This window comes from Mixophyes fleayi, chromosome 3 (assembly GCF_038048845.1).
Source record: "Mixophyes fleayi isolate aMixFle1 chromosome 3, aMixFle1.hap1, whole genome shotgun sequence".
Lineage (NCBI taxonomy): Eukaryota > Metazoa > Chordata > Amphibia > Anura > Limnodynastidae > Mixophyes > Mixophyes fleayi.
In genome coordinates, this window is record NC_134404.1 from 106168422 (window position 1) to 106193509 (window position 25088).

The 25088-nt window shown below is 38.1% G+C and overlaps 1 protein-coding gene across 1 annotated transcript in view; it reads left to right on the top strand.

Annotated features, from left to right (window-relative positions):
• The first annotated feature begins 8768 nt into the window (after positions 1–8768).
• The window catches only part of CLDN11 (claudin 11), a 28524-nt gene continuing 12204 nt past the window's right edge, over positions 8769–25088 (top strand). The window contains exons 1-2 of the mRNA XM_075202110.1: positions 8769–9189; positions 21667–21831. Of these exons, the coding sequence (XP_075058211.1) occupies positions 8964–9189; positions 21667–21831 (391 nt within the window). The 5' untranslated portion in view covers positions 8769–8963. The remainder of the gene's footprint in view (positions 9190–21666; positions 21832–25088) is intronic.

Sequence of the window (25088 nt, forward strand, 5' to 3'; positions counted from 1 at the left end):
ATGCAGACATCTTGCGGGATGAACCTGTATTCTTGAGAATGTTGTCTGTTCTGGCAGAGGAACAAATGTTTGGGGAATATCTGCCATAACGTGTCCGTGACACCGCTGTCCCCAGTGAATTGGCGGATGCATTTTCATGGATATTTAAGTTCACAAAATGGCTACCTCCACTGTGTAGATAACAGGTGCTGCCCTTCCGGACGGTCAATATTTGGAAACACTATATTTTGTCTTTGTGCTCAGTGCAGTGTCAAATTACCTCGCAGGCAACAGACCTGAAAAAAAAAAGTCTCTTTAAATATTCCTTCCTCTACTACCTAGCAGACATTCTGACTCTCCTCCATGAAATGTCTACTGCTTTATAACAATAGGAAAACTATTTCCAAACCTTTGGATCATTGTCCATGTTAATCACCTAACGACGGGAGTCTCCAACACCCGTGGGCTATCATATATATATATATATATATATATATATATATATATATATATATATATATATATATATATATATATATATATATATATATATATATATATATATAATGTTCCAGACTTGAGTTTTCACGATCCGCTTTGCCTTCATTACCCACGCTCATTCTAGATGGATTAAAGCTAACTTGCTTTGCTGGTATTGCTAAACATACAGCGATTTTCTTTAATGTTCGCCTTTTTTCAAGGTTGCCACTAATATGCTGAAATATTAATAATCTACATATATTGTTTTTCTTTTCAATTGCAAATAGCATTATTTTTTTTACTATTTATTACTGTGTTTTGTATATACATGATTAATTGAATAATATAATTTTTGGCATATAATTATTATATAAATTTAATTTTATTCTTTTTCTACAAGTTAACCTTTTGAAGTGATAGAGGTGCCATTTTATTTCTGTTCTTTGTTCAGTGACTTTTTTTATGTTTTGTGAGTGTAAAACTGTATATATTGTAAAGTTTTATCTGAATTCGCATTGCTCTGAAAGCTTGGCAAACCATACATTGATTGCTTCTGTACGTACCGTCTGATACACATTTCTAAGGTCACTGTAAAGACAATATCTTCTATATTGTTATGTGGTGTATTTGGTACAGCATGCCTATTTTGTATATTTGTGTAAAGTGATAATGTTTTTGTTCAGCATTTTTTATACTAATGCACAGTTATGTCAGTGAACTGACCTTGATTTTCAAAGACAGAATATTTGATTTAGGGGTTTGATTCGCCAAGGCCAACTTATGAAGAGGCTTAAAATGTGAACATCCTTTTTGTCTTTTATGTTTAAAAGGAATGGCTAGGTAGGGTAAAAGCATGTGTGTTTTACATTTTTATACTAGTACTTCTTATAAGAATCTTTTAACGACACCAACCCCCACCTATACCACCTGGTATATCGCCACAGACTTTATAGCATTTTGAAATACACTATTAACACTTTGCAAAATGCCCATTTTTGTGAATAATTGAGGTTTTAACACCATTGGGTAATATGCAGAAATACATTAGTATCCTCTTTGACACCTTGGGTGAGATTCAGTTGTTGGCGATGTGGCGTATGGACATTGCCAGCAATTACAGTACGAACCTCCGCTCATTTTGCCTCACACCTCTATGTGGGGTACAAGGAAAAATAAGCAGAGATTCCAGCCTCAACATCTGCGCAAGGGGTTTCCGCAGATATTCCGGAGACTCCTTGTGCCGAATTGAATCTCACCCCTTGATTAGCTTTCTGGGGTGCAAATAGTCATATTTATAGCACCTAGCTACAGGTGCGTGTTGGCTTTTATGGTCTTTTCTGGGTGTTTTAGAGCAATCAACTCCCAAGTTCTCTTTCTGAATGTAATTGGTGTTAAAGATACACCTTTGCAAAATGTGATAATTTCTAATAAAAGGAAGGTGTGTGAGCATCTCTGGCCTGTCCCCTTCTGGAATGAGATTGGAGAATCACGTCCCAAAAGCCCTTTTATATATGTTTTGCAGTTGGATCACAAAGGCATATAGAAAATGTAATATTACCGGTAGTGGTCATGGCAATAAGACCCTGCAGTGGGGTGACCGGAGATTGTGCAGTGCATAAAGACTGACTTATTACTCAGGGAAGCAGGAGCTAAGCACTTTGAGGGGTCCCAACATCCCAAATACAGACCCTTAAAGGCTTCAAATAATGATATAGGAGAAATTGATTGTCAGGTTTTAAAAGCTGTTATTTTTCTATAATACAGTGAGGCATTTTGTGTCCTCCAAGGGTTTAAATAAATATATATATACACATCCATTTTTATTAAATGTGAAAATGGCTCAGATTATAGTTTAGCCATATTATTGTTTTTCTATAAAAAAAACAAAAACAGACTTCTAATGTGCTAAAGTAAAATTAGGGTTATGACTTTTGGGCTTTGAGAGTATCGAAATCATGACTGAAGCATGGTAGCATTGTTTCCTATTGGCTTCCTTGATTCGCACAAATCTAATTTCAAAACTTGCCATGATCTGTCAATAAAAATGCCTCTTGTCATATACATAGGTGCTGTTATTAGACTGGAGATGGCTAAGTAAACTTGTAGGATTTTGGACAGTGATTATCGCTTCCTTAATTAGCAATTATATGGTGCATCAAATATGGCAACACTCCCTTGCAGGGACAGAAACAGAAAATAGTGAGGTGTGCATTGTTGGTTTGTAAGTTTGCTTTTTTTTTTTTTTTGTTTCCTTCATTTATTATGAATGGAGCTTAATATTCTATTAGTAAAAGCTTTTGAAAGCTGACCTAATGCAAAATTGCCACATAATGAAGTGCACACGTATATGGCAATTCAAGCATTTGAATTGGGCTCGGTGTAAATGAGCTTAATACAAAGATACCTGCTGCTATGCCCCATTTGTTTGCTTGCTTAATGTTTAAGTTTTCAAAAGTTTTAACATTAAAACCAAAGCAATTTACGTCCGTTTATATAATCTTTTTTAAATGTGTGCAGTTGGTTTCTTCTTATGACTGCTCTGATTGGGCTTCTGCTTTTGTTAAACTACAGGCCACAGTATGCTGGGACTTGTAGTTCCATCGCAGCTGTAGAGCCCCACAGTACCTGTAGAACTATGGCAGAAAATGACACATTTGTGAATGTTCTATGCAGCTCTTTGTATTTTACCTGTAGGTTATTCTACAAGTAACACTGACGTCCACAGGCAGGTGACACTACTGCTACCCCAAGACTTGGTGAGAGTTTAACAAATCTTACAAAACTGCATCTATGCACACTAAAATGAATGGGGGTAATCGAACCAGACTTATTTTTATATAGATAGAATTCCCCTTTAAAGTAAAATATGTAGTTTACAATGAAAACAAAGCTACTGCTGTATGAAAAAACCCCAATATTAATATATGTGCGATGTTAGACTTATTTATAATGTCTCATTTATATATGGAGAGCAATACTGTGTACTGGCACTAGTACAGGCACTGACCCTTTCTGACTGCCGCTAGATGATTTAATAGCAATCTGCTTTGATATAAAGTGTGAACTGCTATAGCATTTTGATTGTAGGGGATGCTTTTTGTGAGGCAGCTAAAATACTTAATTTTATAAGTTCTCCATAACAATTCTATGAGAAGTTTTCTTTGTCAGAGATGCTTTTTTTTTTTTTTTTTTTTTTCAAATGTGCGTACATTTTCTACACTTGCAGTAATCGTGAAGAACCCTTGAAAGAGCGTTAACACTGCACACCAGACTTATGCACATTATCTGTTTAATCAAATGCAACAATTAAACTCAGTTGGCTTGCAAAGTGCTGTGTTAGTGTTCCATGGGCTGTTCCTTTGGTCGCTAGCCCCTGGAAATTGTTGGCAATCTGATTGGATTGGACAGTAATCAAGTGATTATACATAGAACCCAGGTAATAGCATATTTTTACACTGTAAATTTTTACTTAAAAGTTCCATTACTCCTGTACTGTGAAATGGTCTGGAAGATACTGAAGATAACCTGTGCTGCTGAGAGTAGAGAAGATATATGTTTGGTTGCATAGGTATTTTATTATGCCTCTCTCTTCCTTTTTAATCATTGTTTTGTTTGTATGCGAAATCAGTCTGTTACTGTGATTTGTTTGGTTGACTATTAGCCAATGCTTAAGCTTTGGAATCTAAGTGTCTGTACCAGTCTACCTGCCGCCCCCCCAAATTCAAGGCGTATTGGACATGCTCTTATTGATTAATGGGACTTTACTAAATAGCAGTCTATCTGTGCTTTAACGACTGCAAAGCCTGAAATTCAGGGTGAAACAATATGAAAACACATCTATAATATTCATAAGTTACAATTTGTTTTGTTTTTATTTTTTTAACCTGCCAATATATTTGCAGTTTGTTTTATTCACATCCTGGTGCAAGTTAGAACCGGCATCCACACTGAAGGAGAACCAGCATTAATATGCACTAGTGGGCCAGACACTCCTTACTGATACTATGACTGCAGTTTATTGGTCTCTGCACGTTTTCCACATTAGTAAACATATTGAATCTCTGGATTAGGAATGCATGATGTCAACACTTCCTTATTCTGCTTTCAGCTATATCCATTCCCATGAAATATAATTTGTATATTTGCTATTCACATGCCAATACCAATAAATGTTCAGCTATTCATTATTTTTAAAAGCTACAAATGAATAACAGGCATTTGCCTACATATGTTAATTTACTTATAAAGGGTCACTTTAAGCCATAGTTTGTTAGGGATTAAAAATTAAAAGGAGAACTCCACCGAGAAATCAATATATCATAAAATATCTCTGGTCTCATAGCTGTCCCTGTCCCTGCCGCTCCATGCAGGGGTATTATTTGTATGGTTTGGTTTTTTTTTTAAAAAAAAACAAACTTCTCCCCTCTCCCTTAGATTACTGCTTCCGCTGCTCTGACTGACATGAGTAGTAGGTGCACAGTGTAAGCATGTGATGAGTTTATTATGTACCACCTCCAGAATTGGGGAGCACGTTGTGATAATAAAGAGATATAGAGGTCATACTGAAGCCTGAAGTTGTACTCTGCAAATCTCATTGTCCGTATTTCCTGCTGTCACCGTGCTCTCCTACTGATGTCAGCCTATGAAACAGCTGTGACCGCTCCCAATGCTGCCCTCATTCTGCTGTCTGAGGCAGAAGTGTCGATACTAGGTGTCCCCTATCATTAATGTGACTCTTATAACACCCCCTCCCAATCACCCTTAGCCTTTTCAGTAGCCAATATTCCTGAAAGTCGAGCACTTTCAATAGCTCAATGCTCTTTTGTCAGGAGCGTGTGACGGACTGGACAGTCTGCAAATCAGTACTCTTGACACAAGTGGTGTTGGGGCAATTACGTTCCTAACTACTTTAGCCTCCTCTCACAGAAGAATTACACATTGGGGCAGATTCAATTCCCTGCAGTGTTCTTTAGAACAACGCGGGGCGGGCATCATTACCATTAGTACGCCAATTTCAACGCCGATTTTTGCGAGCAAAAATCTGCATTTATATTGCCATACTAACGGTAATAATGCACATCTCTTACCATAGTAACTACTCTAAAGAACAACGCAGGGAAATGAATCTGCTCCATTGAGTGGGCTTAGGGTGGTGTGGACCTCACAATTGGTGAGGGTCCCAGCATTCGGGTCTCTGCGATTCTGTCACTTGGGTAGTTTGGTGTTACACTGCCACTTACCTTTCAGTGGAGTAGTTCTTTAAAATCGTGGTGAGCGCTTCCTTATTGAATGTAGAACATAGGAATTTTAGTACTCTACTCTAAATTTAAGCCATATTGCAAAATATAGCATGACTTATTTTCTGTGTGGTGTTTCTCTTAATTGATTATGTTTTGTAGTATGTTTAAAATGTATTTATTTCATGTTCATGTGGTTTGGGGTCAGGTTGACCTTAATTTCTACCTGTGCTGTCATTTTGATTTATCTGATAGTATTGTAGAAATAGAAACCTGTTCTTAAACCTGGTTATGCAATGTGCACAGAAATGCAGTTGTTTGTCCCTTGCCCATATATTTTTTCGACACAGATAAAATGTGTATACTTCTGCTGCTTTCTTGCATCTAAAATCCAATTTTACCTGCAATTTATGCACATTTGCACAAGTAGTTGGCACTCCTCTATTAATGCATATGGGAACTAGGTAGCTCATCATGTATTTTAATGTGTAATGCCTTTTAGGAAAAGAGATCTATTTCAGGGCGAAAATGAAGAAAGATGTTATTTTTCAGTAAAGCTATATTAAGTTTTCATGCATACTCTTCAAAAAAAAAAAAAAAAAAAAGTATTTATGTTGCATGTTAACATATATAAAAATGTGAAATATTGAATAAAGAGCATGTATAAAACAGTGATAACTGCAAAATGTCTAAAACGAAGAAAGCTGTTTGCAGGCAGCCCGATTTCTCCGCTTTAGAATATTTGCCAATGATGTATATAAAGATCATGCTTTAAGTAACTGTGATTGTGAATTACATAAATCAAAACTGTCCTCTACCTCACAAGAAATTAACAGGTCTTTTTATATGGTTTGAAACAAGACAAAATACATTTATCTGGTCAATCAGTTTACAAAACGTGGGAAAATATATATATATATATTGCAACATTGCATACTGTGCTTTCTGCTTATACCTCAAAATGTATTTTTGTGCTGTTCTCCATTGTCATTCCTTTGTAAATATTAAAAAAACCAATGGTGGATTTAAATCTTAATAAAACATGATGTGGTGACTTTTTCTATTGTTACAGTTGATTTGGATTCTGAATATAGGGAAGCCATGCTAAATTACTGAATATTTCAGTCAGACTATTAAAATGCACCTCTCATCTACACACAGTGAAGGCAGCCATTTTGTGGCTGGGACAAATTCATGAAGATGGATTCTTGCAAATACATAGATTGCTAAAAAAAAACCTCTAAAAATAAAACTGGTTGTTGCTATTACAAGGTAAATATACATGAAGTATTGTGCAATAATATAGGAAAAGAGCTACCAGAAAAATAACTTCTTTTTTTTTTTAACTGACAATCAAATGTAAAAAAAAAGTGGTGTTTTCAACATTATATATTGTGCCCATATAAGCTAATAAATTACAGTTGACCAGAAGTCCCATATTTTTACAGTCAAACAAAATCTTGCTGGAGTGACGTAGAGCTCGACCACGAAGATGCAAAGATTCCTATTCAATAAGGTGAATGTGTGGAAAGAAGATGTTTGTTCTCCACAAAATGTCTTGCAATGAGGATATCACTGTTGCCTTTGTATGTGGAATTGGCTATTTGTCTAGAGACAGAAATGGTCATCTACAAATGTGCAAACACTGGTCCTCTGCTATACAATTTGTTTGTACAGATCTGCATATTTATCTACCCACAGCATACATAGGTGCACTCCCACATTCTGTGCTTTTTAGCACTGCCCTCCATAATTGCAGCATGCACCTACTTTTGCTTTCTCCTCAATATATCTTTGCTATGCAAGGGTAACCTAAGAAGTCCCTGGGGATGCCCCAACTTATAACCACCAGCAGGTTCAGACCACGTTTCTTGGTGCTGCAGAGTCACGCAGTAAGTTCATAGCTCTGCATTAGAGTGTCTGTGAAAGTTGTTATGCAGAGCTAGATTGAAGAGCTATGCATGACATGTAATATACTCTCATATATTGGAGCAATTCAGGGTAATATTACTGCCGGCTATAAATATTTGTTTTGACAACACTTTTTTTTAAACCCTAAAAAACGAATTATGACAGGAGGTAATGTCAGGACTGACATTACGTGAGTCACGTTTATGTGGTTGAATATTATATTGCATGGTTATTTGTTATTTCATGATAAAAAAATAAAAATGAACTGCCTCATTAAATGTATAGGACGGCATCAATGCATATGTTCAAATAAGCTCCTTTTGCAGGATGCAAGACAGTTTGAAATGAATGTGTGTTCAGCCCGCACTTTGCTTAGCAATCACCAGTCCACCAAGCGCCTCACGGCAGTGAGGTTAAATTAGTTAAATTATGTATATACCCCACTGATCTTGATTTAAAGTTAGGCATTTATGCAAAATTAGGTGCATGATGTCTCCGATGGCTATTGCATTAGGTTTTTGTTAAATTGTTGACATATTTAAAAATTATTTTCGTCACATGGCTTAAGGCTTGATAAATAGGCCTCCTAATCTCATATTGGAACAAACACCCCACCTAAATTAGTGTGGCTCCCACTTCATATATCTTCCATTGCTATTGAAAGTGCATTACCGACATAACCCACTAGTTGTCTCCACTTGAGCATTAATTGAAGTGAAATCGAATTTTCCTGCTTCAAACACGTTTACTTGGTTTGTATAGCATGTAATGGTGGTTAAACAGTCTACATTGTAGTAGTGAGGAGCAAAGTTAAAAAGAGAAACAAAGTTTTTATTGTAGCTTGGAAAATTGGAAGAAAACAAGTAAAGCAAAATGTGTTTGTTTAAATGAAGTAATATGGGATATATACAAAAGCAATACATCTTTTATTAATTGAGCTACATTATACCGAATACAAGTAAGAAATCAATTGTAGTGTGGTTACTGTAACAGGTCAACTTCAGACTGTCTTCTATAGCGATTAAAGAGCAGATTGTCTCTGTTATGGTGGTCACAGTGTCAAATACCTCCCCCCTCTTTGTCTGCGTAATTGGTATAGCTAAACCTCTCAGCCCTGGTGTGCTCCCCCTGTTATTCTGCAATTGGCTAGGAGTGGGTTTTGGGTCCCCCGCTTGTAATAGTGGGTGTGGGTAGAGGAGGGCGAGTTATCTTTGAACCTGATAAGTGGGAGATCCTTGAGAATCCCTGCAGAAGTCCCCAGCGGTGGATAGGACGCACCAGTATCCACAACCTCAGCAGACGGATCCATCTGTACATTAGATAACCTCTATCTCAGAGACAGGGGTAGCACTTACAATGGCAGGCACATGTCTCCAGTTTTTTGGGTTTATCTCGAGTTTTGTTGGCTGGATCGGAGTCGTAGTCGCCACCACGACTAATGACTGGGTGCTGACCTGCGACTACAGCATCAACACCTGCAGAAAGTTGGATGAACTGGGCTCCAGAGGGCTGTGGGCAGACTGCGTGATCTCCATAGGGCTGTATCACTGCAAACCGCTGGCTGACATCCTGACCCTGCCTGGTAAGATTCCTCTAGCCCCCTAATAATGTCCATTCTTGTGTCCTATAACAGTTTAGTCACCCTGAAACACGATTTAAGTTTGTTCCTCACTTTTTCTATTTTATTTTGCGAAATGCATTCATAAAATTGGCTATAGTCCTTTAGGAATTCTATATAAACTGATGTGAGTGAGTTCTCTGTACAGCGCTGCGGAATCTGTGGCGCTATATAAATAAGTGATGATGATAAAGTCTCCATTGGCGTCATCTGCCCTGTCTAAAGTTATAGCTACAGTTAATCGTCCCCAAAAGTCAAATTACAAACATTGTTTATATAGCTTGTTCCCGAGCCTGCAGCTTCCTTTATCTATATTTGCTATTGATTACAATTTCTGTATATGATGATATGAAAAGTTTTAAAGTCTGTTATCATTTTCTGCACAGTTTGATAGTAACTTATTCAAACCGCAATTGAATCTGGGGGGACTTTAAAGTAATCAACACGTGAAGCCAGTATTTGATGAATGTCACTTACCGGTTGTGCAAAATTAGTAGTACAAAGTGAACTAATCTGTAGATTTAAAATGCTTTTGATTTAAAGAATTTGCTGACTCATATGTATAACAATTGTAAACCACAAGATATCCACATTTTTCTTCTGGGAAAGTGCGCACGAAGCAAGATTGTTTTCAAAATATAACTCAAGGATTCTGTGACTGGACACACATTGTAGCTGAAATTGTTACATTAATCTGAAAGGGCAACCTTGATTTCTAGAAAAGAAATACATTTTAAACCATGCACAGTATGAAGTCTTTTAAAACTATCATATTTGTACAAATGATCAGTATGTAAATACCCGCTCATAGTACTAATAGTTGATGGATATGAGGGATTTCTGTTCTGCAGTTATATATATTTTTTCTGAATTAAGGAATGTTAATATAATAGACAAAGACAATATATAATGGATTGTAAAGAAGCAGATCTGCCAAGGAAATTTGAAAAGTATTAAGAAACAATAGCAGTGGGATGCTTGAATATTTTAAAAGCAGATTATTGCAGCTGTTGTGTTTTGGGACATATTGTATAATATATTAATATTTAGTTTAAGAAACTAATAAACATTATTGAGTTAAGAATATTTTTTTTTAGGACTTGCCTCTTTAGACAAGCTTATTGGCTCATGAAAAACCTATTTATTCTCTTTCTATACTCGGTCTACTGACCAACCACATTGTCGTTTGATTGGATCATAAAGCCCCTCTAAGAATTGTCCCCATTGCATTCTGTGGCTATTAACCTTTGTGCAAACCTCCTATACATTGTGAGCAGGACCATCTTACTGCTTTGTCTATCTGTTAATACCCCGTCTTGTTTTATTACTGAGTTTGCACCTAATTGTTAGGTGCTGTGGTGTATGCTGACACTACAAAAATAGATGTTTATAATAATTGGAAGAAGTAACCCCACTGTTTGTCAATGGCACTGCTGGAGAATCATAGTGTTGGCTCTTCATGACCTTGGACAAGTCACTTTGTCTCTTAGTTCATAAGTCTGGGGCAGAAGTAGATTGTACATTTTAATAAATGCACTATATATAAAAAATAAATCTGGAAGCTTATTTTTATGCATCCGCTGTATTAACTTTGAAACTCGGTCAGGGAACAAAGTGAGCTATGTTTAACAGTACTGAATTAAGTTTAAGAGCATTTCCTGCCACTTGTAGCTGAATGAAAGTTCTGTAATGGAGAATAAATCTGCTTATTAGCTACACAGTGTAGATGCTGGTAGCAGCCAAAACATTTGGTTCATTTCAGGTAAGTGTATCACAATAGTACCCAAAGCACTATGCATTCAATAGCTAGCTTTTAAATGTGTTGTGTGTGCTTTTCATTTAGTGTGCTTTGGTCATTATTCTTTATATCTTACCAGTAATAGTATTTACCTCCAGGGTGACTCTTAGGCCTGTATTGGTTTCACTAACGTGGGACCTTATATTACAGAGTTAGTAATGTGCATCTCTCCAGCTATCGTTTTATTACAAGAGCCATCATACCTTTCCAGTGTCCTGGCATATTCCCACAGTCTAGGTGGCAGTGGTGCTGGAACTGTTAGTTTCACTACTTTAGTACCCGAGCTGCCTGTCTCTGCCATATAGGGCATCTACTTATTTGTAGGTATTTCCCAGACAACTACTGTGATTTATTATTTTTGGAACATGCTAAAAGCAGTAATATTCTAATCAACATAATGTCATTTTAATTTTACTGCATCATCTGCAATTCCATTGACTGGCAGAGTATCATCATCATCAGCTATTTATATAGCGCTACTAGTTCCGCAGCGCTGTACAGAGAACTCGTTCACATCAGTCCCTGCCCCATTGGAGCTTACAGTCTAAATTCCCTAACATACACACACACAGACAGAGAGAGAAAGACTAGGGTCAATTTGATAGCAGCCAATTAACTTACTAATATGTTTTTGGAATGTGGGAGAAAACTGGAGCACCCAGAGGAAACCCACACAAACACGGGGAGAACATACAAACGCCACACAGATAAGGCCATGGTTGGGAATCGAACTCATGACCCCAGTGCTGTGAGGCAGAAGTGCTAACCACTAAGCCACCGTGCTGAAACATAGATCCGTAACAGCCACAGGTTACATAGCAAAACTCTACAGTGACAAATAATGTATGTCATAGTCTGCTGAATAGATAGCTTTTATATGTTTGACCTAAAGAAAACATTTCTTTATAAATCACCTACTCTATTTCCCTGTCCCTGTGTACACAAAATACAACACCCAAGCAAGTGAATGTTACATGTATGAGTGAGGTGAGAGTACGGCTGGAAGGATATAGGCAGGCAAAAGGCTATAAGCTCACCCTGCTTTTTACATAAGTATATATTATCGGTGGCTAGGTTTAGAGTACATACCCACTGTCATTCTAATTACACATTTTACGTTCATTTTTAAGTTACACTTGTCAACATATGTTAAACCTGTTGTATTTCAACACTATATAATCATCTCTAAAATGCCTGTTAATTAACAAGCAACATGCTTATGAAATGTTTACTGTGTTACTAGCCTTTTTACTTTCTCTAACTTTGCAGAACTTAGGTGGCTCAGAGTAGGGTGGGTACTGGATGAAGGTGATTTTAGAAGTCTGTGTGGGCAACACATAGGCATATGAGCATGGGAATACATGGATTACAATAATTAAAAATAAATAAAATTATCACCAACATTGTATATGGAGATGGATGATAGAGGAGTCTACAAGGTTCTTGCCTCTCACTTTATGGAATCTAGAATTTAGATTGGTTTTTGACCAAACGCTAAGATTTTTACCAAGATTTAGGTTAACTAAATATCCAAGCTAGGCACACACTACAGGTTTTTCACCTGATTATCGGCCAATCACACGATAAACAACAGGTCCGATATTGCATTAGTGTGTACACTCCCACGATCATAGCACCAAAGCACATAGTATAGTTTGATTTTATAACCGGACTAAAAATCTCTATAAGTGGTGGGATGATAGGCAAATACTACAGTGTGTATGCACTCGCGACCAGCAGTGTCCATAGATCTCTATGGTGTGTACAGAGTCACAATCTTTTCAGTCAATGGTTTTGACAGATGAAGTGTGGTAAATCTTGTATAACTTGTGTACACATGAATCGGCATGCTGATCGGGACTTTGTCATTGGTAAAATTGTTAACAATATCTCATCGGGAGAAATTTTTTCTATTGTGTGTGCTCAGCCTTACAATTTGGCTAACCAACTCCGAACCAAGCAAATGCTGTGTCTTTTTATTTCTGATACATTACTATTGGTGAAAGCGACACACACTATTCCTGTACCAGGACTCTTCTTCCCTGAACTACCACCGCGTTCAGGGGATATCGTTGCAAACTCACGTTTTGGGCAGAGTGTATTTCTACAGATGATTCTTAGATACATTTAACATAATTTGGAGAAAGATTGTATGTGGGGATCAACAAAAATGTATGAGTCAAGGATATTATGTTACCAACAGATAGATATCATGTAAGTTTCAGTTGTCTAGTGGAAAGATTAGTAGTTGTTTTTGAAAGTTTTTGCTGCCCTCCAAGATGAAATAGTAGAAAGACGGTTAGAAACGTGGACCAATACAGTCAGATGGTGAAAGATTCTGAGAGGATAGATACATTTGGGAGTCATCCACATAGAGCTTATTACTTTTGAGGGGAAGTGATCTAGATAGGAGAGCAGAGGGCCTAGGACTGGGCCTTAGACTGTGGTACTCCAATTAAAAGAGGAAGCTGAGAGGAGGTGGATTACTGAACACCGAAGGAGCAGTTTGATAGGGCGAGAACTTGAATAGAACAAACCTTGGGAATGCAGCATTTGTATGATGAGTGAGAAGTCTATGGAGCCAAATGCAGCAGAGTACACTACTCCTTATTTAGCAGTGATTAAATTGTTTAACACCTTAGTCAGTGCAGTGTCTAGATTTAGAGAAGTATTACAATTGAGGGATAAGTGTAATCTGAGAGAGAATTTGGGTAAAGCTGGGGTACACACTACAGAAAATTTCTTCCAGTGAGATATTGTTAACAATTTTATCAACGACTGAAAAAAAAAAAGTCCCAATCAGAATGTCGATTCATATATACACACATAGCACAATTTACACAATTTACCTTCAGATCTGTGCTCTTCATCTGTCATAACAATTGGCTGAAAAGATCGTGGCTCTCCACACTCCATAGAGATCAATGGACGCTGCTTGTCGTGAGTGTGTACACACTGCAGGAATGGAATGACTTGTGTTTTTTCAGAATAGGAGTAATTACTACATGCTTGAATAATACTATAAAGATAGCAGTGGAAATGGAAATATAGGTGTTAATTAAGGCTGGGATGAGCACAGAAGACAGTGGACAACAATTTGTGAGGGGATAGGGCTGATTGGGTAGGGAATATTAGATTAGAAACTTAGGGGTATATTTACTAAATTGCGGGTTTGAAAAAGTGGAGATGTTGCCTATAGCAGCCAATAACATTCTAGCTGTCATTCTGTAGAATGCACTAAATAAATGAAAGCTAGAATCTGGTTGCTATAGGCAACATCTCCACTTTTTCAAACACATAGTTTAGTAATTATACCCCTTAATCTTTATTTGTGTGAAAGGAATTTAGTAGGTTGTTTGGGAAAGAGGACACCAGTTCATTTCATATTTTGACAGTCTTGATCTTCAAGTAGAAATCAAGATCTTGGGCAGTGATGGTGACTAGAAACATGTTTTCTCTTATTGGTTTCACAAATGTGCCTTACGTCATGGACCCTCTGTGGATCAGTGCTCTGTAGTGTATAAACATAACAAAGAAAGTCATTTGACAAAGCTAGTTCTGATGTTATCAGCTTGCACTGAACAGTCGCATTATTAATGTGGAGTTCTATCTGGGGATCAGAAATACAAATGAATCCTTTCTTCTGATTTGTGTGAGACAAGAAGTTGTCCCTTTAGTGTAACATCTCTGTTCACTGTGAATCCTCCTGGTATGTGTACTGAAAAGAACAAGCTTACATAATCAATGTCCCTTATGATCTGCACACAATGTAAAGCTCATGTACTTAATTTACTGTATCATTATTGATATTGATACCATCAAAGACGCAGCTAATGCTTAAGAGTAAGCTAAAGCGCTTCCCAGCAGCAAAATATAAACATTCTGTTGCATATAGATATATTTGTGTGCACATAATATTAACCTCCGGCTGGCTTCTTCTATAAATAATGCTAAACAATGTTAATGCTGGTAAATGGTATTTATATTTGGCCATCAGGAGCCTTGCAGATGTCCATTCTGTGTGATGATATACTTGATACTGTAGCGTACAAAATGCCTCATATTCTTGTTGGGTTTTTTTCACATAAGGAACACATTTGATCATTCAATTGGCTAAAGTATACGCTGTATGAAGACTTTTGTCTGTGAGACAATCATTCCAAATACAATCGTTCTGTAAGGTTGTTGCTTACATGGGAACTAGACAGTTGCTCACAGCTAGGTTAGGATGGTGCTTAATGTTTTAGGGTTAGAGGATAGGGATGGGTTACACCAAGATAATAGTAGGCTAGGTTTGTGATTGTAGTCCAGTGAGTATGCAGGAATGTGCTGATGTTTTTGTGATGCTGAGGAAGCTAAGGTGGGATCAAGCAAATGTTCATAATTTGGGCTACATGGTGTATATCTTAATTATACAATTTTCCTTTTCCATTTTCTTTTTTTTTATCGTATATCTGCTTTAGGTCTTTTATATTTATGAACACAACCCTTAAGTGGATGTTAAGTGTCTGTATTTACATTGTATATCTTAGGCTGGGTACACACTATACAAAATTTCTCCCAATGCAAAATCCTTAGTGTTTTTATCAACGATTAAAAAATAAATAAAAATAAATCCCGATCAGCATGTCGATTCATGTGTACACACGATTCACATTTTACATGATTTACTGTCAGATCTGTGCTCTTCATCTGTCATAACCATCGGCAGAAAATATCGTGACTCTTCACACTCCATAGAGATCTAGGGACACTACTGGTTGTGAGTGCGTACACACTGCAGAATTGGAATGTCATCGTTCCATCATTGAACAACATTTTTTTAAAAAAATCAAATGAAACTATTCGATGAGCTTTGAAATGTTAGTCGTTCATTGTTGCAGTGTACACACTAATGCGATATCGGGCCGACCACTCGTCTATCAGTTGATTGGCCCACTAATCGGCTGAAAACACTGTAGTGTGTACCCAGCCTGAGTTAGCATGTTGTATGTGACCTTGTACAGTAAGTGGTAAGTTATCTAAGACAAAGGTATATGCATGTGTCTGACTCTAGGAAAGAAAGTGGTAAAGTCAACCAGGCTGGGAAGATTGGGGGGAGGGCACAATAGTTTGGGCACACAGGTGTGTTAACACTCAAATGAGTGCACATAGAACTTCCTGCATTCGCAGTGTTAGGCTGCTGGCGGAGAGCAAAATGGCTTCGTGTAGGAGGTCGAGGGTCTTCACCTGCAATGTGCAGAGATGTATACTGATAGTTACCACACAGTGTTAATAAATAGACACCTTATTGTTATTGGTGTACAATGTCTGCAGTCCAGCCACTCCTGTACCTTTTGAGTACAATATAAACATGTTATGACTGTCAATGCACATTTGCTTAGTAGTATAAAAAATAGCAGTGCTACATTTTAAAATCATATGTATATGAAATATTAAAATATTTCAAAAGGTAGTTTCTCCACTGTAGCCTTGGGACATGCCAGGGCCACAACAGCAAGGACGGATTATAATACATCTACTATATAAATGCCTAGTGGCGTGTGTGGAGAAAAAAAAAACCAAAGCTGCAGCGCCACCTGCTGGGCAGAGTTATACACTGACCTATATATTTCTTGAAGGAGAAGTGACAGTTGGGAGTGGTTGGTGGTTGCCGGGGGTGACAGTGGGGAGTTTTTAACACCTTAAGTAGCTTGATGAAGGATGTGGCGATGAAGATGAAGGATGAGGTGATGGAGAAAAATGATGAGGTGGTGACATGTGGACAAAACCACGTTAAAAAAGGGCGCTTGCGTCGGGAAGTAACGCTCTTCCCCTCAGGAGGCCTGGGCTAGGCCCATATGCATGACAAGAACCTTTTTAACACCTTAAGTAGCTTGATTTGACTAGAATGCATGAGTATCATGCACGGGTTAACTTGTCAGTACATATTTGTTGAACTGATTAGAGGAAGTAACTGTTCATAATGCTCAGCCAGAAGGTGTTCAATTTAATTGTTGTATTCTTAGCTAGTGCACACAAGGGTGATAAAGCTCAACTACAGAAGTGTAGCAGTTACCATCCAATCACACTTAGGGCTATACTGTCAGGCCAATGTGATGGATAAGAACATACTTGCCTACTTTCAGGCAGTGCAGTCCGGGAGAGGGGCGTGGTAAATCGCGTCATTTTGCCCCGCAACGGAAATGCTGTTTTGTCGCGGTTGACGTGGTTCCCTGCGAATCGCGTTATTTTGGCCAGGGAATTGCGGGATGTGGGAGACTTGCCTGCTCTCCCAGGAGTCCGGGAGACTGACCCGGATTTCGGGAGTCTCCCGGACATTCCGGGAGAGTTGGCAAGTATGAATAAGAATTCCTTTATAAGGCAGAATGATGGACCCAATTGGCATGGTAAGAATTAGTCAGTTTCACACTGTTTTGTAGACTCTGAACCTTTTTTTACACTGGATGACTGGATCACTAGTTTTAATGTCCAGTCTTTTCACCCCCCTTCAGGCCACCTTTACTTTCCACCCCTACCTCCCCTCACCACACTCTTTTTGAATGGAATATATAAATGTAAGACACTTTATTTAAGTAAAAATCATTTTTTTAGGTATGTAATGTATTATCTATAGTTTAAATATTTTCCACCAGGAAAACTATTTTTAATTAAAAAAAATAAAATCTATTTATGGTAATTGTAATGTATAAAAATACTATACATGCACTTGCTTATAACATTGGTAATGGTGACAGGTGACCTATAGTAGCAGCAGGAGATGTCTTGCAGAAGCGAGAAAATTGTGTTGCTGGGGACAGTGGCAGCATGGGGTGACTGACAGTGAACAGAGATGGAGAGTGTGTCACATGGGGTCTCTGGCAGCAGGAAGGGGGGAGTGTGTTAGATGGGGTGTCTGACTGCAAGGAGGGGGCCTATTATACAAAGTTTGGTACACACACACTCCCTTACACTTGTCTCTTCCTGCTGTGCTGCCTCCAGCTTCCTCTCTGGCATGAGCAATGTGGGTAGGGTGTGTGTCTATGCTTCGATTGGCTGAGTGACTGTGTGATATCACTCAGCCAATCCAAGCACAGCGGAGAATGCCTAGGAGTTCCAACCTGAGGTGGAAACTCTTCAGTATCACAGAGCAGCTGCTCCTGTCTTTACTCCGAGCACAGGGAGTTCCTCAACTGCCTGCATTTGGGCTCCGAGTGCAGTCTTGGCCCCACCCTTTAGAGGAAGGGCCCACCTAGGATTTCCCTGGTGGGTCAGTCCGACAATAGTGGTAGGGTAATGAGTAGTAAAAAAATGAAGTATGCATAATATAACAGTTAATACATTAAGAACAGTTAGTCATAAATATAAATGTGAGAATTTTGAAGTCAAATGTCATAACCCACTCACACAATAATAATACTATAATCCTAACCAGTGGTCAAAGTGTAAATTCAGAAGTGGCGAGTATGAAATAGTATGAAATATATAATGGGAATGCAAGTGAATGGAATGTGATAGTGCTACAATGAAGGCAGTAGGTGAAGTGGCGGTATGGCATATATATGACATATCACTGTATAACGGCCAACTTCCACCACTGATCCTAACACTAGCTAGGTGAATTGGAGTCTCTTTCAATACTAAGCAGTACTGCACAACTATCACTGACATACATTAGTGCACTTTATAGTTGGGTGGTAACTCAGGTTACTTTTTATTAAAAAAGTATAACTTGAATTTATAAGCCTCAACAAAGAAATTCCTGTGAAGCTAGGGTGAAATATAATAACTTTAGGGATGAACAAGTAATAAATTAGTAGCACCTTATGTCTTTCAAGAGGGATAGTTAAATAATATTACTCCTTAAAGACACTTTGGGGCATATACAGTTCTGGGCGTGCATTATTACCATTTTACAATTTGAAAATACTTTATGTCAATTCCGATGCTCCAGACCTTATTGGCCTATTAAAAAGTCCATTAACTATAAAAATTTTCACGAACCGCACTCACCTGAGCCTGCGTGACGTGTGTGTGACAAAGGGTTAACAAAAAGAACCACCTGGTCTGTCTAAAATGATTAAATCCTTCCCTATTTATGCCACACACTAGCTTTGCCGTATCAACTATTCCACCACCAAGGTTTTTTCTGAAGGGCTGACACCCTTATTTAGGAAGCCTTCGGTTCTCCCTTAGAACTAATCTATCACAATTTACTTTAATCAGAGTTAACATTGACCACAATGTCCCCCCGGTTTTCAAATATGTAGCGTTTTGACCAAACTGTTGCGTGAATTCGTAAGAACACAGAGACTTGAACTTATTAAGTGTACTTTGATATGGGAAATACATCCACAATGCTCAAGATAAAACAGTTAATAAAATGACATACAAATATAATGCATTAACTTGCCACCATTACCAATTACTTGCAGTGTCTAATTCATGCAGGTGTCTAAGGATTTCACAGAGACCTAGAATAATAGAGGCTATGATGAAACCGCCACGTAACCAGGTGGAGAAATGCGTAAGGTCTTGATTGTTAAGATAATGTTGAACCTGACAATCTGGTAGCTCTATTATTTAAAGATACATAGAGATGCAGTCCGTAGATTTTTAGGTCTGTGTTTAGGTGCTACTGAAATGTAAATCAACTATTAACTAAGAAAAGAGGTGTAAATAATAAATAAAAAAATAAAAAAAGCAAAAGGACTTTGGACCAATGTTTGAGGTGTATTAATGGAAGTTACAAAGTCTGTACAATGCCTTCAGCTTGGATGCCATAGGAAGATGTCAAGCGTCACCCAGTTGGATCTTTTTCAATTTGGCCCCAGAGTTATGTGGCTCAACTGGAAAGTAGTTCTGTTCTTCAGCGATCAGTCCCGATAGCAGGATCAGATCAGCATGTGTGTGGCTAGCATTAAAGGACAGTTTACTCAACCTCAGCTAATGATGTGATAAACCAGGCAGAATGGCAAAGATCGGTGAACAGCAAGGGAAAACTAACCTGGGGGTATGTGTGCTGTTCACATGAAATATGTGGCACAGAAAGGCTAGCACGAACATTGTGCCAACATGATCTCTAGTTTTAGTTCACTATTTGTTTTGTGTTGTGTGCCGGGTTTCATGTATATTTAACACACACGATTTTGTGTGTCCTGAAATGACCGGTGTGGTGTGGAGCATTCAGAGTGCCTTGTGCTGCAAGGGCGTTAAAGACTTGGCTTTCATCAACTCATTGTCTTCAAAGACCATTTTGTACTGTGACATGTTAGACTTGCCATTTTGGTTTCCCATACTTCTACAAATAATCCATTTAGTTGATTACATTGTGCATATTATTGAACTGGAACTTATAGGATGTCACTGATTTTCCTGTTTGGCTAGAGGAAATATCCCAGACAAAGAACATATATAGTCTACTTCCCTGGGAGTGCCTGCAGGTTCTCTTCATTTTTATTGTTTTTGCCAATCATCATCAGCAGCAGCAGCTATTTCTATAGCGCTAATTCCGCAGCGCTGTACAGAGAACTCTCTCACATCAGTCCCTATCCCCTTGAAGCTTACAGTCTAATTCCCTAACATACACACAGACAGAGAGAGAGAGAAAGAGAGACTAGGGTCAATTTGATAGCAGCCAAGTAACCTACTAGTATGTTTTTGGAATGTGGGAGGAAACCAACGCAAACACTGGGAGAACATGCAAACTCCACATAGATAAGGCCATGGTCAGGAATTGTGAGGCAGAAGTGCTAACCACTAAGCCACTGTGCTGCCCCAATAAAACACGACATGACATTATTGATTTTGGTGTAGTGACAGGCCACTTGGCCAAATGGGTTCACCAGATTCTAACAAAAATAGATGTTTTGTCAATATGGTTTGGCTAAAAATTCACGCTTTTCTGTTCATTGCTAGCTTTGTGGATCATTTTATGTGTTCTTTGTGTACCAGGATTATGTGTATATGAATTCTTCCTTTCATACTGAATTGTAATTTTGTTATTGTTAATGTTGATTGCATAGTCCGTTTACAGTTTTCTATTAGTCACAGTTGCACTATTAGTACGATTTTTGAAAGAATGGGCTCTTGCTACTGTTCTGTTTTGGGTAAATGAGTGATTGGTACATTAAAATACGCACAAAAATAAAGAAAATGAATTTGAGACTATTGTTGCCCCTTCACTTGTGTTGGCAAAGGACATTATGTAAATATATATGTATGTAAATATACGTGAACTAATTTAAGGATTCAGCTCTTATTAAAGCCATAGTTAGATTGACATAATTGAAGCCTATAGAAACATTATCTGTGGGGGTTTTAAGCATTGTCCTCTCTGTGCCTTAAACTAAATCAGGCTTTGATCAGAATCTATCCCCTTGTTATGGTTCTGTCTGCTATTGAGGTCTCCAGAGAACCCACTATATCAAACATAAGCTCTACAGCCGTAGTATACACCACCAGTGCAGAATGGAAAGCCATTGAAAGTCTTATTATCTGAACCAACATGTTTTAATGAATGTGAAGATAAATGCAAGAATTTGTTATTGGTTAATGATATTTTCCATGTAATCTAGTTTACTGTTCACCATAGGGTTTCTGTAGGTGTGCTTATTGATTTGTTGCTTATCACACAATAACATCCATCCTGTTGCTGTTGACAGCTCACATCCAGGCTGCCCGTGCTCTGATGATAACAGGGTCGTTCCTGGGACTTCCTGCTGTCTTCCTGCTCCTCTCTGCCATGCCCTGCATTCGAATGGGCCATGACCCTGGAACCGAAAAACACAAACGCTTTCTGTTGGGTGGAGTGCTAATCGTCATTTTGGGTAAGCCAAAAAGGAAATGCTTATGAGGGTATGTTTTACAGCTGTTTCCGTTAGTTTGGCACAAACAGTGATTCCAGCATCAGAAACTGTGTAAGAATATTTTGATAGTATGGTATATTTATAAAGAGTGGTTAACAATAAACATATCATCACGCAATAGCACTGGAATATTGGAGTAATATCATATATAACATAGCTTGGAAGCGAGAAGAAGAATCAATAACTAGGGACATATATGAATAGTGGGAAAATTATTTTCCCAATGGGATAAATGTGGACTGGAAATCTGATAATATATTGTTGGTGTTTATGCTGTTACAATTTGTAGTGTAAGCTATATAAAGGAGGATCTGTAGAAAGATAACTCCACCCAAAAATGATTATATGCAGATGAGTATTTACCTGTGTAGTCTTTTATTTCAAGCTTGTGCTGTTTGCACTAATTATTAGCGCTTCCCCTCAGTCATTAATGGCTTTTTCTGATCGACCCTGTTCATTTAATTCCAGCAGGATTGAGCAGGTTGTCAGTGATTCTCCACTTTCTTCAGCGCTGGAAATTAGATCCAGGCAGCGCACTTGACATCAGTGTTGTTCAGCACAGGGCCTGCTGGGAGACCATTTAGGATGGACCTCACTGTGGTCCATCCCATCAGTCAGACATGTCAAATCCCTTCAGAAGCCGCAGGGATGTTGGTGGGAAGGAACATTCAGATTAATGAAAAAAAAAAAGTGTTTTCATTATTTGTTACCACTTGCCTGTAATTCCTCTTTAAAAATACTGTTTGTGAGTGTCCAGTCTAAAATACTAGTGTAAGTAATACTAATATCTGTACAGAAACAGCTTTATTTTTTTTAAAAATACTATCTTTCTAATAAATTAAGGAAATGTGCTTAAGTGCAACAATCGCCTACACAGAGGAACTCATGTATGATGTGCCCTGTAAAAGACCTTGGAAGCTCACCAAGATGGTCCATCAATCACATTTCAAGGTGTATGTCTACTCTCCACTCATGAGAGATGCTTCTGCAAACTAGAAATGGTCCTGGGTTGGCAGAGAGATGGAAAATTCTTAAGAGACGCACTGAGCAAAAGTGTTAACGTCACAGCAGACTTCCATGCATGGCACCCCTAAAGGGAACCTTGTGTCGCACCTCTGCGTGTGTAAGTGGCCCCCGTTTGAGGCAGACATATTGTCTGTGGAACCAATTTTGATGAGAATATATACTATCAACAAGGTTGTTTATTTATAAATTTACTGACACCAAATAAAAATAAAGTCAAACTTAAACCCACCAATAAGAAAAAGGTATTGGTCAGTAAACCACCCGTCAATACAATAACACAGAAGTTTTTAGCAAGAATAGCTTAGAAATTGTGTTTGTTTGTAAACACTTTACTTGAAATCCACACACATAATTTTTATTTTGCAGATGCTGCTTTCACTGCTTAAAAACAGCACATTATTGTGCCATTAAAATTGCTAGCTAACAGTAAATGTAAAGTACACTGAATTCTAATAGACTGATTACTCTAAAAATAGAAAATGAAAATTGCTGTTGCCCGTAGCAGCCAATGAAATGTTTGCTTTAATTTTTTTTAAAACTGCACTAGAAAAATGACAGAATCTAGTTGCTTTTGGCAACAACCTCTTGTCCCTTTGCACCAGTTTTCATAAATGTTCCCCAATGTCCAGGAAAAGAAAAGTTTAAATCATTATCTAACCGATAACTTCTGTGTATTTAACGAGTCCTCTGAACTGTCATGCAGTCATTTTGAATCTTTTATATGATTTCTATAATAGTTATCAAACGGCATAATTCAAAAAATGTATTCATCGAAGACTGTATTTCGCATGAAAATGTGGATATGAAATGTCCTTCTTTTTATTCAGAAAAATCTATTTTTGGCTTTGTCTGTAACCCGTTGCTCTGTGAGGAAGTCAGACAATTAAACAGCAAAGAGAACGAAAGAAGCCTTGTACTTTCCTGTGACTTAAATCACAGCCAATGATGGGATGTAGCAATCTGTCAGGCAAAGGAAGAAGCAGAAAGAGTTTTTCTCTTCAATATGTGATTGCACTTCTTTCTCTCTAAAAGAAATAAGGGGTTTTTTTTGGGGTTTTTTTCTTTATCAGAGTTGTGAGAGTTAAAGGAAAACTGCACTTTGGAGTTAAGGTTTTTGGAACAGAATCAAGAGAGAGTTTCCTTAGGGTTAAATTCAATTGGCCGCGAGGTGACAGTGGATATCTGTTACCAAATTGCCCGGCAATGTGCACTGCTGGCCATTGAGGCGATCTTCATTGGAACCCCACAACCAATTACATTCCCCCCTTAGATTGGGAATAATCATTGTATGACAGAAGAGGGGCAGATAAGAGAAGGAGAGTTGGGTAAGTAGGGAGGGAGAAGGCTTTATACTCGGTTACAGGGGAGATAAGATAGCAGAGAATGGATTCCTCCATCAGACCAGGAACAATTCTAGAAACATTAAGGATTATTTCTGAAAGTGTAAAACTGTGGGCCTGCTCCACAGATGCTGTTTTATAAAGTAATTTGCCTACATATTTTGCAAATATGACCATTATTATGTGGAAGTGCATGGATTTGGAAGCAAAGATGGTGGTGTCTACTGGGGGTGCATAATTTTGTATCCTCTGATAGGATGAGTGTAGACAACGCGCAAAAATTTGCCTGTCTTTCACCCAGGTGCAAACAATTTTTATTTTATTTTTTATTCATTTTTTAATTTCGAGATAAGTGACCCATGTCATAAAAACCATACTAATATCCCTTCACTCTCATAAATGAGGCTAAATAGAGCAGCTCTTTTCGGAGATAAAGTTGAAGTGAATGACTGGTTTGGTCCTAAATTGACCATAGACTGGACTTCACATTTTACTCTTGCCACCATGCACATTTGCAACAGGACCTGCAATCCTACAGAAGGTCACACACAGCCGTTTCCATGCTTCCAGACACCAGACTGTGGGCGTGCTCCTTGTTATGTACCAGATGGTTCATTTATGCAAAATGAAAAGTGCTGCATAACTGCATATTGTGGGTGGCCATAATATACCTCTATTCCTGTTGATGACGGCAGATGATTACTACATTTAGATCAGATGTTTGTCTGTAATGTGTTGAGGCTGGAGTAAAGCAGTGACAGGTCCAGGAAGGGGAAGGGGGGTGGGCGATCCCCTCACCCTAGCAGGGGCTTGCTGCCGGTGGCTGCACTCTATGTGCAGGTCTGTTCGGCA